General features: G+C 43.2%; 1 protein-coding gene across 12 annotated transcripts in view; it reads right to left on the minus strand.

Annotated features, from left to right (window-relative positions):
• Positions 1–16,803, minus strand: part of LOC308479373 (ankyrin repeat and SAM domain-containing protein 1A-like) — a 114,728-nt gene extending 97,925 nt beyond the window's left edge. For 4 of the 12 annotated variants that reach the window (XM_081010025.1, XM_081010021.1, XM_081010022.1 and 1 more), the window contains exon 1: positions 16,555–16,803. In XM_081010025.1, coding sequence (XP_080866151.1) covers positions 16,555–16,739 — 185 coding nt within the window. In that variant the 5' untranslated portion in view covers positions 16,740–16,803. The remainder of the gene's footprint in view (positions 1–16,554) is intronic. The other 8 variants (XM_081010024.1, XM_081010026.1, XM_081010027.1 and 5 more) reach the window with 3 other exon arrangements.
• Between the last annotated feature and the right edge of the window lie 84 nt (positions 16,804–16,887).

Below are 16,887 nucleotides of genomic sequence, written 5' to 3' on the forward strand. Positions count from 1 at the left end.
GCGAAAAATACGGTAGTTATGTGGACAAGAATTAAATACAGTACTTAAGAAAAAACAAGATGGACCAAAGAAGACATTTGTGTAATCAGAATGCACTTCACACAAGATGAGGGGTGTCCAATTTCCATTGCGGTCCTCCGATTGTACATCCACCCACACCCCACATCCTGTTTGGTCTCTCAAGTCTCAAAAGATACTTTTTTGGGGGTACTGCAGCAGATCTGAGGTGGTGGCATGAAAGCCCAGTATGTAAGCACACATCAGCTCACAATCCTCTGGATCTAAGCATGAAAGATCAACAACAGTATACCTGAACGAGTAACAGCATTACAATGCAGCTTACAACTGATGACAGGTTTTGCAAACTAACCTGCATGTTTTCAATACTTTAAATTTGTATACAGTGCACACAATACAAAGCCCATGCAGGCAACTCATTTGCATGGGGGTTGTGTTCCAGGTCATTTAGAGCATTGGCGGGGTATGTATAAGCCCGCCCCATATAAGCCCACCCCGCCCCCTTCGGGGCCAAAAATAGTGCATGCGTCAGCGGTTGCACATGCCTCAAACTCGCACAAAATGGGAGTTGCCTGTACTTGTAAGACTAATTCTCAGCGTAGAGACCCGTTTTTTGGTAATACGGGTATGTAAAGCTTCAGAACTGATAGCACTATGGTGACTGTTGTACACGGCAGTTATTGTGTTTGCGAGTCATTTTTATGACTAAGGCATCATCATCATCATCATCATCATCCACACTACCCCAAACTCAGAGCAGCAAGATACTCCAGGAGTTCCTGTGCTTTACCCAGCGTTGAGTTTCCCTGGAATGAAATTGTTCTATGACTACGTTCATACAGAGTTTATAAGATTCCAAAACATTCTATCATGTATACATAAATGAGCTGTAAGAATCTGCACTATCTTGGTTTCAGTTCCCTGATTAATATCCATGCCATTTTAATGCCCTATATGCACTGGCCAAACAGTGCTTACTCACCATGAGGTGCCAGGCTGGGTTAAAAATTTAAAAATACAATGTTTAAATCATAAAAATATATCACTTAGGAGCTCAAGTCTGGGGAGCCACAGCCTTTCCTACAGAGGTAGTTGTATGGTATAGTAAGGCAAGATGTAGCCAGCATCAGAAATTGAGAATGTCTAATACACAGAGATTAGAGTACACTGCATTTGAAAAAAGCAGCAATCTCAAGTTTCTTAATTACAATGCTTTGAATTACAAACATATTTTTACAGAAACATAGAACATTGATGCAGTACCTATGTAATGCACAGTTCCTCTATCATAAGCAGTTCCAGTTTGAATGCCCATGATAACTATTAATGCACAATCAATAATGTTGAATTGATTACCTGAACAAATCAAACAATAGTTGTGTCTGTGACATGAGCATTTGCTCTGCTACTGGAAACATGTGGAGAGATCAATCCTATGAAAGGTGAAGCATGAGTGCCACCCGTACAAAGGTCCAGAGATGGCACAGTACCCAGTTATGGGTCTCCACCAAGTCCATGAAGAACATATAAATGACTACCTTTATACATTTAATTGTACTGATATTCAAGTTGTAGTGCAATACAGTAATCACACAAATTGAGTCAGAAACAAATACAGCAGCCATCATATCGTCAGCCGCATTCATAAGATATGTACCACTTCTCATATAGTTAGGCAGTTGGCAAGTTCAAGACAGACATTCAAGAGTTGCAACAGGAAGTTACATAAAATGTTTAACAAACCGTGACATAATATCACTGTAATTATACGTTATCGGTGGCAAAAACACATTTGCCCCATACACTAGTACTTCCGTTGTTACAAGCTGCTTGCTCAAAAATATGCCACTATGATACACATAAGTAGTTTGATCATGTAGCTTCTACAACATAATGAGGGTTTTTTAAAAAAATCAAACACAAAGTTTAGACAGGTACTGTATGTGGTGTTCATTTTGGACACGCTGAATTAGAATATGAAACAATACCTTTTTAAATTGAACTTGCCAAGCCCTAGTGATATGGAAGGGGGGGGCATGTCTTCTTCACCTCCTTCTTCGCTACAATATATCCATTTATTTCCAATTGTCAATGTCAAAAGGGACTAAAATCTATAAAATTCATAGAAAATCAATGTGCCAATTTGCTCAATTTCTCTAGGACTCCATGACACCTCCCCTGTCCTCCATAATCCCTCAAGCAAGGTGTCAAGACCCTAATCCTGTCAAATCACTCTGCCAAGCCTTTCCTCCGGGCAAGGCCAGGTGGCAGACCATGCATACATGGACCATTGTCTTCTCATCAGGTACTCAGGATGTGCTTATCTGCGCATATCTCCAGCTCTGCTTATTCCCCCCTCCCTCCTCCATATATTAATCCTGTGTGACCCAACCTCTTCTTAATGTATTCATGATGTAATCTGTGTAACCCAACCTCTTCTTAATGTATTCATGATGTAACTGGGATGTATTTTGCACTGTATTCTGGGACATGGAGGGAAATTTCAAAAGTTCATGTCACCCCTTTCTCGCTGTTCAATCTCGTCTTGAACCTGTTGCGCAATAAACTTGGATCTTCTGCAGTTTGCTCCTGTCTCCGGCTGAGCTCATTTTCTTCCGCAGGGTTTTCTGTTGCATCATTGACTGATCTAAAAACTTTTGAAAGGCATAATGCTAAAAACTTAATAGACATCTTAAGAACTGAGCAAGCAATGACTCAGATTACCGTACATATCATAGAGGTGACTATGTCTGCTACAATCAAACAGCATTAACGCAAAAGTGTGCATGAATAAGCAAATATTTAAAGTTGTCTCTACTTAAGCTACACAAACAATTGCCGTCTGTCACATTCATCTAAATTTAAATTGCTGAATGTGTTATCTACAAAAAAAAGGCAATTTCCTTCTAAAGCACTTACAAAGTGATATAACTAGATCAAACTAACCTCTGAACACAGGAAGCCATTCTTATTTAACATCAACTAGAAGAATGCTAGTTTAAAAATGCAGGAGATGAAAGGTTTCCACTATGCCAGCTCCCTCAGCCAGCAAGATGAGCGCCGCAACCCCAGAGTCATCCACGGCTGGACCTAACAGTCAGGGGTCCCTTTACCTTTAAGTTGGGAATCCATTAAACGGCATACTCTGGGTTGAATTTATATTTAATAGCTAACCTGGTCAAAATTTTGGTCACAGAAATTTGAGGTAAAAACCGTCATAATCACTTCCACATATTATTTTCATGAACTGCTTGCATTTCCCCCCTCCAATTAGCAGCTTCAATCATTTTCTTTAAAGTGATCAGAGCCAATCAGGCATCACAAGGAGCTTGGCATCAAATCACCACAACAAATCAGAGTCAAGACAATGCTCCCTGCTATTACTCTGAATGAGCAAGAATTGAATCAATTTTTAATACATCCCAAATATTTACTACACAGAGCTAATGGGGGGGGGGGAATCTGTTGGGCGGGCACGGGGATTGGAGTTTAAGGCAATAGTTGAAGTGTGTGAGGTCGAGCACCCTCCTGTCAGTTGCATATTTTCCAGTGCCTTGTTATGAACCTAATATGTGGAGCTGCATTGTACTCCTTTCAGGAAGTTGTTTTACCAGCCTCTCAAGCCTCGGTTGCTATAGAAACAAGCCAATCAAGGTTGTTTCACCATGGCAGGGGAGGAAAGAGGATATATTTTACATACTGGTAAAGACCTTAAGAGCAGCAACTGAGCCCTCCAGTTTGACTCTGTGTTTTCTGTTAGCACCAACCCTCATTTCCTTTAGAATACAATTCTGGGATTCATAAGCATCTTCATTCTAAACATCCACAATATATTCGATGCAGATACTGTTGCCTCCAAGGACAGAACAACATTTTTAGAGTAAAGAGCAGGTTTCCCTTCACCAACCTGTTGGTGCTGTTTTGTTTATCACCAATCATCCAATATTGGATCGATCGTGGATGAGGGGGCCAACCTGGTGTGTATTATTCTGCTTGCATCATGCTCCCTACTCAAGCTGGTAGAGATTGCTGGCATGGCATCTCTTCACATTTGGGACTTGCTTAAATTATGGTTACCAGACGTCCCCATTTCCCAGGGACAGTCCTCGGATTTACAAATTTGTCGCTGGACAAAATCCATCCCCAGAATGTCTCCGGATTTCATTTAATGTCCCCGGATTTATATTTTAAGTGTTGTAGATTAGTAGGGAATGAATGTTGCATGATTGGTTCAACGGCACAAGACACATCATATGAGGACTTCCGGTGAGGCAAAATGGCGGACGCCACAGCAGCGAACAGCTCCTGAAGCCAGCCAGAGCCAACTGTGCTACCAGGCTGGTTCCGGGCTGCTGAGACTGCCGCTGCTGCTGCTGCCACTGCTGAGGGGGAACCGGGGACGCCCGGTGCGTCAACTGGGGGAACCGCTGATACACACACACATACCCACGACCCAAATCGAGCTGGGAGCAAGAGCACCTGGCTACCCAGCCGACTGCCCAGCGGCGCTCTGGGGCCAGGAAAACCCTGGAGCCAATGCAGGGAGAAGGAGGGGAGGAGGAGAAGGAGAAGGAGAAGGAAGAGAGAGAAAGAGGGAGGATAAAAAAAGGGGAGCCCTGACCTTGCCGTGCCCCTGCTGCCACTGAGGAGGAGAGGTAAATGAGCACCAGGAGGGCAACGACACGTGGCCAAGCCCAGGCCCAACCTGAGCCTACTCCACGGCAGCTAGCACTCCAAGAGAGCAGGTCCAGAGGAAGGCTGTGCGACAGAGGAGACCACAGAAGGGAAGATCTTACTTCTTAATTTTTTTAAAAAAATTAAGTGTCCCCAGATTCTTTGAAAAAAATCTGGTAATCTTAAATTAAGCTGACCCTTAATTTTTAGCCCACACAAGTGAATACCCATGGATGGCAGAGGAGAAACAAAATGTTCTTCATCTCAAATTGGAGACACTGCCACAGTAGTTTAATGAAGCCCCTGCTCATTTCCAGGTTTGTAAGTGTGTGTATAAATGATTATTCAGTCAATTAAATGTCCACAAAAAGTAACTGACAGTCATAATTGCCAATTACATAATCATATGTAAATACAATGATTTCTTAAATATACTGATTCGTTCAAATAGTATTGACAATTCCTACTGGCAACAATTTTAACTCTACTTCCTGAAAGCAGAGTTACTGTAAGCCACAGTGATTGCAGACATGTCACCAAAATCAGGGTTGCCAAAATATGATGCATCATAATACAGATGTAGTTCTGGTACATCAGTTAAGTCATAGTTTGGAAATCATGACTGCCTTTTGCAGGCATAAGAACATTAGAAGAGCTCTTCAGAATCAGGCCAAAATTCCGTCTAGTCCAGCCTCCTAGTGGCCAACCAGATGCCTATGGGAAGCCCACATGCAGGACTTGAGTGCAATGGCATTTGCCCCACGTGTGTACCACCTCTGATACTGGATATTCAACATCACCATCATGACTAGTAGTCAATGATAGCCTTCTAATAGAATCAAAGAATTGTAGAATTGGAAGGGACCCTGAGGGTCATCTAGTACAAACCCTTGCAATGCAGGAATCTCAGCTAAAGCATCCATGGCAGATGGCCATCTAACCTCCAATTATAACAACATTATCCTTCAATTAGTAACCCCTTTTAAAGCTGTCCAGTTTGGTGGCTATCACTACATCCTGTAAGCAACTAATTCTACATTTTCATTGTGTGCTGTGTGAAAAATTCCATTGTGTGCTATGTGAAAAAGTACTTCCAAGTACACTCACACAATTACTGGTTTGAGATAATCATAGGCTGCCTGATAACACAATGACGAACTACCACCTGAGCAAACCATGAAAAGGGAGGAGGGAATCCACATGTGAAGGGGGAATGATTTTTATCAGAATATATTTAGATTTACTGATTAAAAGCCAGCTGAGTATGGGGAACAAATGCTGGCAAAGAGCCTGCACCACATCTGAATAGCTCTAGTCTAGGCCGATAGAAGAATTATAGTTATTTTTACACTTTTAAGAGTAGCAGTCACTTTTAAACACTTACAATTACAAAAAAGAGCCTACTCATTTTTATACTGCCTAAAGTTCTTTGGAGCTTTCCAGTTTTCGCCACACTGAAACTTTCACAGTTTGAGAGCCACAGGCATGATCATCAGAGCAGGGGCAGGGAGGGAGAGCAGAGAAAACAGTGCACAAAGAAAAAATATAAGTGCACACCTAATACCTATGGCATTTCTTACAACTAAATGAGGCCTGCCCTGGTTAAGTATTGTTTGCTACACAGGGTGTGGAATGCTAGACAGATCAATTGGGTGAGAGGTTCTCTTTAACCACAGTAGCACCAAGAACAGGTTAAAGCCTATGCCTGGGTTAAAGTGAAAGCCCAACCAGATTTCTGTTATAAGATGTCTAGGGGGAATTTGTAACAAAATGTTGTAGTGTTGAGTGTTCCTGTTCAGCGCTCCAGTCATCAAACCCCAGGATATTCCAATCTACTCCCTTTTCTATTCCATTTTCAATCATACACACCACCCAAGCCAATGTTTTGTATCTACTGAGCACGCCCAACCCTGATTTGGTTGTTCTGTGGTCCCCCCCAGCAAACCTTGAGGTTCCACAAGGTTCCTCCACATCTGCCAATACCTCCTTCTCGGGCATGTATGGTGCCATTTTGGTTTGTTAAGGATCTGCACTCACCTTGGAAATAGAGAGCCTGTTGTACTTGAAGAGTACAGAATAGAATCTTACCGAAGAAACAACGTAGATATCAGTACATGCAGCCTTTGAAAACATGACCTTTGGAACCAAGCTTAATAGTCTCTTTACTACCGTCAAGCTATGTATTATGTAATACCATCCTAGGAAGTCTTATCAAGATGGTGGGGCACATTTCTGCATGAGGAAAGATTAGCATGTTTTGGCTTATTTAGCAGAGAAATGGTAAGAGGCTTATTCACAGTGTGGAGAAAGGGGATACAGAAGTTTTTCTCTCTTGGTAGTAAAACTCAGGGTCACCTAATGAAACTGACTGGCAATCAATTCAGGAAAGAAAAAATATAGTAGTACTTCATACAAACTATAATTAGCTTAGAAAGTTCACTGCCACAGGATTTGTTGATGGCCATAAAGGTGATGAGACAAATAGAGAAGACTGTCAATGGGTGTTATCTATGATAGTTAAATTCAGCCTCCAGATTGAGGCATCACCATCTCCTCTATTTCAGATTAATGCATTTATGTGCTTGAAAAGTTATAATCAAAACCCACCCGTGCACAAGAGGGAGGCACTGGCAGACTCAGGACAAACCTCAGGTTTCAGGGTACAAAAATATTTAGAGAGGGGGAAATCATTAAAAAGAGACCCCTCAAAAAAAAAAAATCCAATAAAGACTTGATGGCTACAGAATGCTTTCAGACTAAGGGGAGGTGGGCTGCAAAGCGGATTGGAATGGAAATGGAACAGAGCAGCAAAGTAAGGAGGACAAAGGAAAAGAAGCACAACAGAGGAATATTAAAAAGATCCAGAGAGTCGTATCACTCTGTGGATAGGTCATTTTCTAGTTGGCACAGAGAAGCAACGTCTAAATGTCTCCAGAGAAGCAACGTCTAAATGTCCCCAGAGATGGAAGCGAGAGGAGTCATAAAAATCAATTAAGAAATTAACCACATTAACACAGCTAGGGTTGAGCACAGGTAGGTCAACTTCCAAAATGGAGAACTGCCCTCCAAAACAGCCCACTGAGGAATGAGCATACTCAGTAACCACATACTGCTGACTGACTGAAGAGATGGAATGGATGGCATTGCAGTGGGGGACATGGCTGACTACACTGAACAGTGTTGCAGGTCCCACTTGTTGCTATTAATCCTAGGTCATATGTGGGCTGTAGGAAGGAGGGCTGTGTTCTCTTCATGCCCTTCTCATTAGTTTTAGCAATGCTCTGGCTATTGTACTCAGCAGCTGAAGTGGGATCTGATCAATTCTGCTATGGTAGTGTGGCCAGCCCACTAGTTCCGAGACCCACCCAACAGATTCTCGTATAACTAAAGGAATGGAACCTCTGTAGAGGTCTGAAATGGGCTGCAGCTTCCTATCATAGGACCTGTGAAATGTTGATTTGGGAAAACTTAATGAATAAAGTCCCAAAGGCTCTGAAGCTCCTCTTCTCCAAAGTACAGCATTGCAAATTTATGTAGCACAGCAGCACTTACAAAATGCTTTGAAAGCTTGTGATCTTACAAAACATGTCCTTAATTGCAATGGGATTAAAATCATGATGGAGCACAATTTAAACAGGGGGCTACAAAGGTAGATAGAAATTTGGTGAGCAGTTGCTTTTGAGTGTTTGCATCATTGGCATTCCAAAAATAGAGCAAACAGGTCTCAGGAACTTAGCATTCCTATATAAAAGTTTGACTCCCTGCCCCCCCACAAACTATATTCATGTTCCTACTCTAACAAATTAATGCCTCTAGGCCTTGGTGTAGGGAGAACATGTCACTTCTGCTTTCTCACTGTAAAGTATGTTTATGTGTTCACAGTTGCAAAATTATAATACTGTAAGTAGGAAATGATTTTGCATTATCTTAAAATAACTCCAGTTCAATTCAGCAAAAATGTCACCATATTGGTCAGCATCTTCTAAAGCATATTTTTGAGGCTGAACTACATATTGGCAAAATTACATGAAAGAGCTTGAGAATTGCATTATTTTTAAGTCCCAGGATTTTTATTTTTATTTAAAACTTACTCCACATACAAAATTAGCACATTGGGGGCAGGGCTGGGAAAGGCTAGGACGCTAGTCTTCTGAAATGTTTCAGAAATTTTTACATAAGGTAGAGCAGTACAGATGGAAAATAGCATTTTTATTCAGTGCATTTTAGGAAAGCCTATTGCAATCTGGTTACACATGTAGTGCAGCTGATCTCCTTGTTTACTGAAGACTGATATACATCTAAGAAAGAACTTGGGAGTGCCCAAGCACAGTGGTCTTGGGTAAGAAGAGGTATGGTGTGAGAGAAGGAGCATGTCAGACAAGCAAGACATGACACACAGTTACTGCTGTGTGCTGGTCCCTCTAGCTACCCAGAGGGCTTGTGGTTGTTCTATCAGTGCTCAGGTCTGCAGATGCTGCCATTAAATAAAATCTCTCTCATCCATTATTTGATTGAGGATGAGAAGGATGACATGGCTAACATTGTTATAGTTAAACAATTATATGACCTCACATAGACGTCTGAAGGCAGCCCTGTTTTGGGAAGTGTTTAAGTGCTTGTTTCATCCCTTTATATTTTGTTGGAAGCTGCCCAGAGTAGCTTGGATAACCCAGTCAGATGGGTGGGGTATAAGAAATATTTATTATTATTATTTACTGCTGCTACTACTACTACTGCTACTACCACTACCACCAAGACCTGGGTGCATGAGCAGGGTGGGATTTGTCATACTCAGCTTTGCCCAGTTGGGTACTTGATTCAGCACTGGGCAGACCTGGAGCTCAGGAAAGGTTGCTATACAGATCTTTTTCTCCAGCTTCCTGTCTGCTTGAGTGCAGATCGAGAGTGTTTGTGCCTTATGCTGGGCAATTAGGAAAGATGGGGAAAGCTGCTAGTTTACAGTCCACCTCACTGCCCAGCAGTCTTTCTGCCTGAGCTGACAGAAGTGATATCAGACATGGTGTTGAAGATCCAAACGTTGTTGATTTGGGGGAACTTCAACATTAAGGCTGAGCCCACAATACTGGGATAGCTCAGGACTTCATGGCCATGATAACTTTGGAGCTGTCCCAACATGTCATCAGACCAATGAATGTGACAGGTCACAATCTGGACCTGGTCAAGAAGACCAGGTAAGGAGGAGGAAAATAAATCCACTACTAGGGCTGGGTGATACCTGTTTTTCAACATTGTGATATGTCACCAGCTAAATATTGTGATATACTGGTGTATCATGATGTCTGAAATGTATCTCGACTGCTTCTACCTCCCCATGTCCTTCCACCTTAAGGATGAAATAAGGTGAGGAGGAAGAAGCAGCTGAGATACATCACCCCACCCTATCCAATATTACTGGTCCCAGAACTCACTACTCTCTCCCTACTGTGAGCAATGTGTTAGTTTCATGGTTCTTTAGATCAGAAAGCAGAGGTACAAATTAAGTTACAGTTACATGAGAAGAATTAGAAGAATTCACACTCCCCACTCACCCCTTTGTAAATAGGCAACTTTCAATATGTCATAGAGCTATAAAGTTCAAGATGTCCACCAAGCTAGTATAGGCTCTAGTATAGGGGCGGAGGAAGGGGGTTGCGATGGGCGTGAGCCACCCCGGGTGTCAAAATGCTGGGCGGCACTCACCGCGGGGTCTCCTGGGAGAGACGCAGTGGCTTGGGCGTGCGCAGAATCCACGCTGCCCAAACCATTCACCTGCTGCCTCCCCAGCTGTAGGGCGGCTGAGTGGGAGGAGGCAGGCACACTCCAGAGGCCCTGCGGTGTGCCCCACCTCTATGGATGGCTCACCCCGCCCTCGCTATGCACCAGGACGCACTGGCCCAGGCACCGAGCAGCTTCCTCTGCCGCTGTTTGTATGATCTTAAGCAGCTCTTTGGATGCTAGCAAATGTATCAAGAATCATAGAACTGTAGAGTTGGAAGAGACCTTGAGGGTCATCTAGTCTAGGCCTGATATCTGGTTTTCAACATCGTGATGTATCACCAGCTAAACAATGTGATATATCATGATGTCTGAAAATAAGGAGGAAGGAGGACTTCAAACCAGTTTGAACTGGCTTGGTAGCCAGCCAGCCCTCCAGAGCCAGCCACACAGACTATCAGTGATACCACTTCATGGTGAGGCCACATTTCACCATGCACACAAACAAGGAGCCCCGGGGCACTGCCAACCTCCCCAGGCACTGGCCTCCTTGGAGCTGAGGACATTTGCAGCGCAAGAAAGAGGAGCCGCTGCTGCTCCCACAGCTGTTTCCTGCATGCTCCCACTGCAGATACTCGAGGGATGCAGTCACGCCTCCGCTTTCCAGTGCCCAGTGCAAGGATGAAGGAAGGCAGCCCACTTGCTCGGTCAGAGAAATGAAGGCTTTGGCAGTAGAGTATCTTAGGTGGCAGTAGAGCTGCAAAGGGAAGGAGGGAGTGGGCCTTGGGTGGCTCTCTTGGCAGGGCTCTCTGAAGAGAGCTGAGGACTGGAGGCCATTTGTGAAATGCTGGTGATGCACGATGCTGGCATTCACAATATATTGCCGGGGCCAAAATTCTGAAATTGTTAGCACGATCTAGATTTCAAACTGGTTTTGGATGGTTTATCAATAGATTGCCCTTTCCTAATCTAGTCCAACCCCCTGGGGGGAAAAACTCAACACAGACCAATCAAAATGGTATGGAAGTAGGCATTCCTTCAGGATGCTGAATCCCAAGCCATGTAAGGCTTGTAAAGGTAGGCAGATGAACTTTGAATTGTGTTTGGAAACAAAATATAAGCTGCACAGTTTTTCAAATACTGGTGAGTGGTGTTCCCAACAATCAGTTATATATTTGACTAATTCCACTTCCAGACAGTATTCAAAAGCAGTCCCACATACAACACATTAGTCCATTCTAGAGGCACACCTGGGACAAAGCTGGACATGGGAATATCCCCCAAAGCTGTAAGAAATCTTGGGGCAGGCACTGGTCAGTACCATGCCATCCAAAATAGGTTAAATCATCAAGCCACAAGCATCCACCTTAATGGGGCTGAATTTCAGTTAATTGGCCCTTATCCAGCCCGTTATCCTGTCTGGGCACCAGTTCAGAACTTCCACCGCTTCACCCAACTTGGATGAAAAAGAAATACAGCTGCGTGTCATCAGCATACTGATGCCAAGAATGAGCTCCCATGATTCTCATATTTCAGATTCTCTCTTAAAACACTTCCTCTGAAATATTTCTAAAATATTGGATACAGGTATCTCTTCTTCAGTGGAGTGAGAGACCAAGTCCTGACCAATGGCTAATCTTTTTCTAGCATCAAATGTGCTGGCTGGTGACAGGGCTCTGATAACCTGTGAGATACTACAGGGGCAAAACTAGGCTTTATTTCACCTGAGTCAAAGACCCAGTTTGGCACACACCTTGACAGCATACTACAACATTTCCAGCAATATAGATTTCCTAGACAATTTGTGAGTAACTAAGAAAGCTGTTGTGATTACACAAATAAGGAATAATAATAAGGAAGCTGAAATATTTTTATTGGACAGAATGCTGATCTTTTGAATCCCATTTGCATTCTTTAGTCACTATATTTCTTTAACACATACTGCACTCTGCCAAGTTTCAGTTTAACCTACGAGAGTCCCCTTTGTGCCCCCTTGTTTATACTTTAAAATATCCAGTTTTGAACTGCATACGTAGGAAGCCTGCAATAATGTTATGAAGGTATTTAAGGCATCTCACTGCTCCCAAGTAACTGAAACTCCCATCCCTCAGTTTTCAATTACCTATTATTAAACCACTTTGTCTCCTCTCCAATCAAATCCACTTCATATCTCATTTCATTGCAGTTCCTTATTTCATCAGTAACATTCTATATCAGAGTAACATGCTTCAAAAACACTTCCACTGCAGTTCATATACTTCCTAAAGAAATAGGGGTAGGGTAAGGGGAACAGAATCTTGAGATGTCAGTGAACTATTAAATATGAAACCAATTACTACCATAATGGGGCTCTGCAATGGGACCAACATTGCTACCACATGCTACAGGGCATAACAACGAAGCAGAATTACACAGCAGTCATGCATGCATTTACCTCTAAAGCCATGAGGTCTGAAGTGCTCATTCTATATAGTGGAACAAGGTTTGTATTTCTTCTGCATAACTAGAAAATGATGACATCTTTATAAACATGAAAAATTGAACAAGAAACACAAAATTTCTCTTTTAAAAAACCCTTTAAAGCTTTTAAAAGCACTGGTCACACTGGCAACTTGAAAACTCCTCCTTTCCTCCAGCAATAGGTGCAGTTGACTTTCAGTAATCAGTACCAGTTTTGGATACTGCTTAATATTTTCCGTATATAGTGGTACCTCTGGTTACGAACTTAATTCGTTTCGGAGGTCCGTTCTTAACCTGAAACCATTCTTAACCTGAGGTACTACTTTAGCTAATGGGACCTCCTGCCGCCGCCACCACCGCACGATTTCTGTTCTGGGTTAGCAGAGTCTGTAACCGGAAGTGTTTGTAACCCGAGGTGTTTGTAACCTGAGGTACCACTGTAGCAATTTTGTGTTTAACAACGTGTATGTTTATAATAGTCCTACTGTTTGTGTAGTCACACGGAGCAGAACTATTTTGTTTAGAATCATCCAAGCCCACATTAGGAAGTTCAGCAAGTTAATTCACTATCTATAGTGTCCATGCCAGACTCTCAAACACAATACAAACTTACACTGATTCCATCTGAAAAAGATACATTTTCAGCCCAACAACTTCAAACAATTCTGACCTTTCACATATTCGAACCATGCTTCCAAACAGGATGTGCCCACATGCCAAGTCACAGGCTCTAACCAACTCCAGGAAACATGCATTTAACTTCAAATGCATACAAGTTATCCTAATGAGTCCAATTGTTTACTCACATTAAATGTTTCTAGGACTGGAGCTTGAACCATAAGATGATCTGAAACCTGCCTAGGGATATTGGAAACCTAGGAAAGTCATAGGTGGAGAAGCATCTATTAAGGTCTTCAGACAGTTGTCATTTCAGGAATCAAATCATTTTATAAATAAGTGCTTAGAAATCCACTTCAATAAAGATCAATCACACACAATAGTGTGATTTGTATATTTGTGTAAATGGCAACACACACAAATTATATTTCACCTGGCATATGAAGGACCTATCCCTGAAGTACAGCAAAAACAATCTCTGTAGGAAAGTGTTAAGTTTGAATAAGGGATTAAATTAGTATTGTTAATCCTGCTGTTATTTTTACAGATGACACTGTTTGTAATTCACCTACCAAAGACAAACAGAAACTGTAATACATTATAATCTAGATCTGAAAATGAATTAAGTTGAATACACATATACGACTATAGTGCAACACAAACAAAAGTAGATATGCTTACATTTTAGGCAAAACACAGAAAACACTTGAGGGTTTTTTTGTAAATTCTGTATGATGATAGTTAGACACTACCTTTATTAAATACAAAGTAATGTATAATTTTGAGTTGGGGAGAGATTTTCAGGGTGGAGTAAGTAAGAAGGAAGAAACGTTGCTAGACATGACAGAAACCCCTATCCTCACTTTGTAACAATCTTAAGAGAACAGAGTCATTCTGCATTCTTAATTATATTAGATTGTATCTGTAAAAAGACCTCAGGTTGCAACAAGACATGCTGAGACCAAGAATGGTCTCTCCCTTTCAATACATGTGACTAAGAATTTTTATAAAGTAAGGAGCTGAAGTAAAGAAAAACACATTAGCAAAGCAGGAGATTAATTTTAGACAAATAGCCAACTGAGAGTATTTCCCAGCAGCTGGTAGACTTAAGCATGTGAAATGCCTCTTCCATTCTGTTTTGAGACTGATACAAACTTCGGTTTCATAATGTTCAACAGTTTTCCTTTTCCTTTTCTCTACACCCCCATTTTTTGTTTAACAACTGAAGACTTATGATCAACTCAGAAGCTTGCATGATTTGTCATTCCAGCTGGTCTTAATAAAGGTACAGTGGAACCTCGGTTTTTGAACGTAATCCATTCCAAAAGAATGTCTGACTTCCAAAACGTTCGAAAACGTAAGCAATTACTTCCGGGTTTTTGACGTTCAAGTTCTGAATCGTTCAGCTTCTGAAATGCTCAAAAACAGAGATTCCACTGTATTCATGTTACTCTCTCTTTATTGAACTTTTCTAGTAAACCTGCAACCAAACAGATTCAGGCAAATGCTGGCTTCTATACTTTCAAGGAGAGAATGGCCACTAACTTGATCTGCAAAAAGTCTCTATGGTTGTAGCAAACTGCAGACTGGGGCTTCCAATGACAACCAGCAACATCTTCCCCCAACCTCTATTTTGTCTCTCAAGTGTTATTTTGCTCTCAAATAACAAGTGTTACTTGCATTCCAGTCTTAGACAGAGTTCTGGTGGACTTGAAAGCTTAGACAGTATATTAGTTCTGTGATTTTAAAACTGGTCCTAATAAAGGTACTGATTTACTATTCCAGTATGAAATTTATACTTTAGAGATCCAGTGTTTTACCTTATTTTTCACAGTCACCTCACTGACCACCAGGCAGGCAAACTAACTATTCTTTGGAACAATTATTAGACCTGAGAGAGTCAGGAAGATAAGCTGAGAATAGCTGAATTGTTATCTACAAAGGCCAAGAAATGGCCTTCTTAGATATATGAAGCTAACACACTCCTGTCCCAATCACAGTGAGGGAGATATTACAAGTCACATCACCAGCTTTTTGAGGAAGGGCACACACAAAAGAAAACCTGAGAAATTAAAAAAAGCAGCCATACAGCTGTGAGAAGTTAGGGCAGAGGAGGGATGCATCCCAGGAACACCATAAAGGTTTGGATACTGCAGAACTAGAAAAAGTACACAATTATAGTGCAGTACCCATCAGCCCTAAGAGCTACAGTTAACCTGTACACAACATCTACTTGATTTTACATTGCTTACATCTGTCGGATCCTTTGCATGCAGACTCCCATTTCCTTCATTTTCTTTCTGTCTGTCCTATACTCCCTTCTCTAAAAGAAACCTTCAACTGCACACACAGAGGGAAATGGAAAAGGTGCCAGTGGTGGAACCCATCTTAGGTCCAGGCACTCACAAGCTGAAGACCATGACTCCAAGCCTTAGAATTATAAGTCATGCTTGAGGCAGGTAAAAAAGAGCAACTTCACACTAAAAATGCAGAAAAGGGAAGCACAATTTGGCTGAAAAGTTAGAGATTAATGAACAGAGGTTGAGTTTTTTGGATCCCACCCTCACCCAGGACCTGTGTAAAGTACAAATCAGCCTCACGCCACAATCTCCGGTGTTGATGCCAGTGCTTCTCAAAACAAAAGTTTATAATAGACGCTTCCCCAGCCAAAAAGCCTCACTGCCTCTTTCTAGAGGGAACCGCAGCTGAAAAGCCACTTTCTCCAGGGAACCCGGAAGCCCCAGAAACACGCCCCTGCCACCTTTGCACCTCGCCGCCCAGAGCCCCTCTTTCCTCCGCGCACCCGCCGGAGCTAGCAGAGGCGCGGGGCTCCGGACCTCTCTGCGTCGGAGGGAACCCCGGAGGCGCCGCCGCCGCCGCCGCGCTCGGAAAACACATGGGCGGCCGCCGCTGCGCCTCCGAAAGGCGGGGATTCTGCCCGCGGACAACCGCACCTCAAGGCGCTCGAGGAGACACACCCCCAGCCGCCCCATGGCAAGGCAGCCTGGCGCGGGCTGCCTCGGCCCCCCCCTCCGAGCAACTCCGCCCCCCCCAGGTCGAAGCACCTACCTGAGGAGGCTGGAGAGCGGGTGCCCCCCGCCGCTGCCGCTGCCACCTCCGCCGCCGCCCCCCGAGGACCCGGAGCCGCCGCCGGAGCCGAAGCCCGAGCTGAGGCGCTTGCCCGAAAGCAGCTTCTCCACGGCGGGGAGGTTCCCGGTGCGGGCGGCCTCCAGCAGCTCCTGCTCTTTCCCCATGGCCCGGCCCCGGCCCGGGAAGCCAAACCCCCCGCCTCTATACTACTACCCGTCTTCGGCCGCCGCCGCCGCCGCCGCCGCCGCTGCCTCAGCCCAGCCGGCGCGTCCTTCCGGGGCGGAGCCGAGGAGGCCACGCCCCCTCGCCGAG

The sequence above is a fragment of the Podarcis pityusensis genome (genome assembly GCF_964106645.2).
Source record: "Podarcis pityusensis genome assembly, chromosome: 6".
Lineage (NCBI taxonomy): Eukaryota > Metazoa > Chordata > Lepidosauria > Squamata > Lacertidae > Podarcis > Podarcis pityusensis.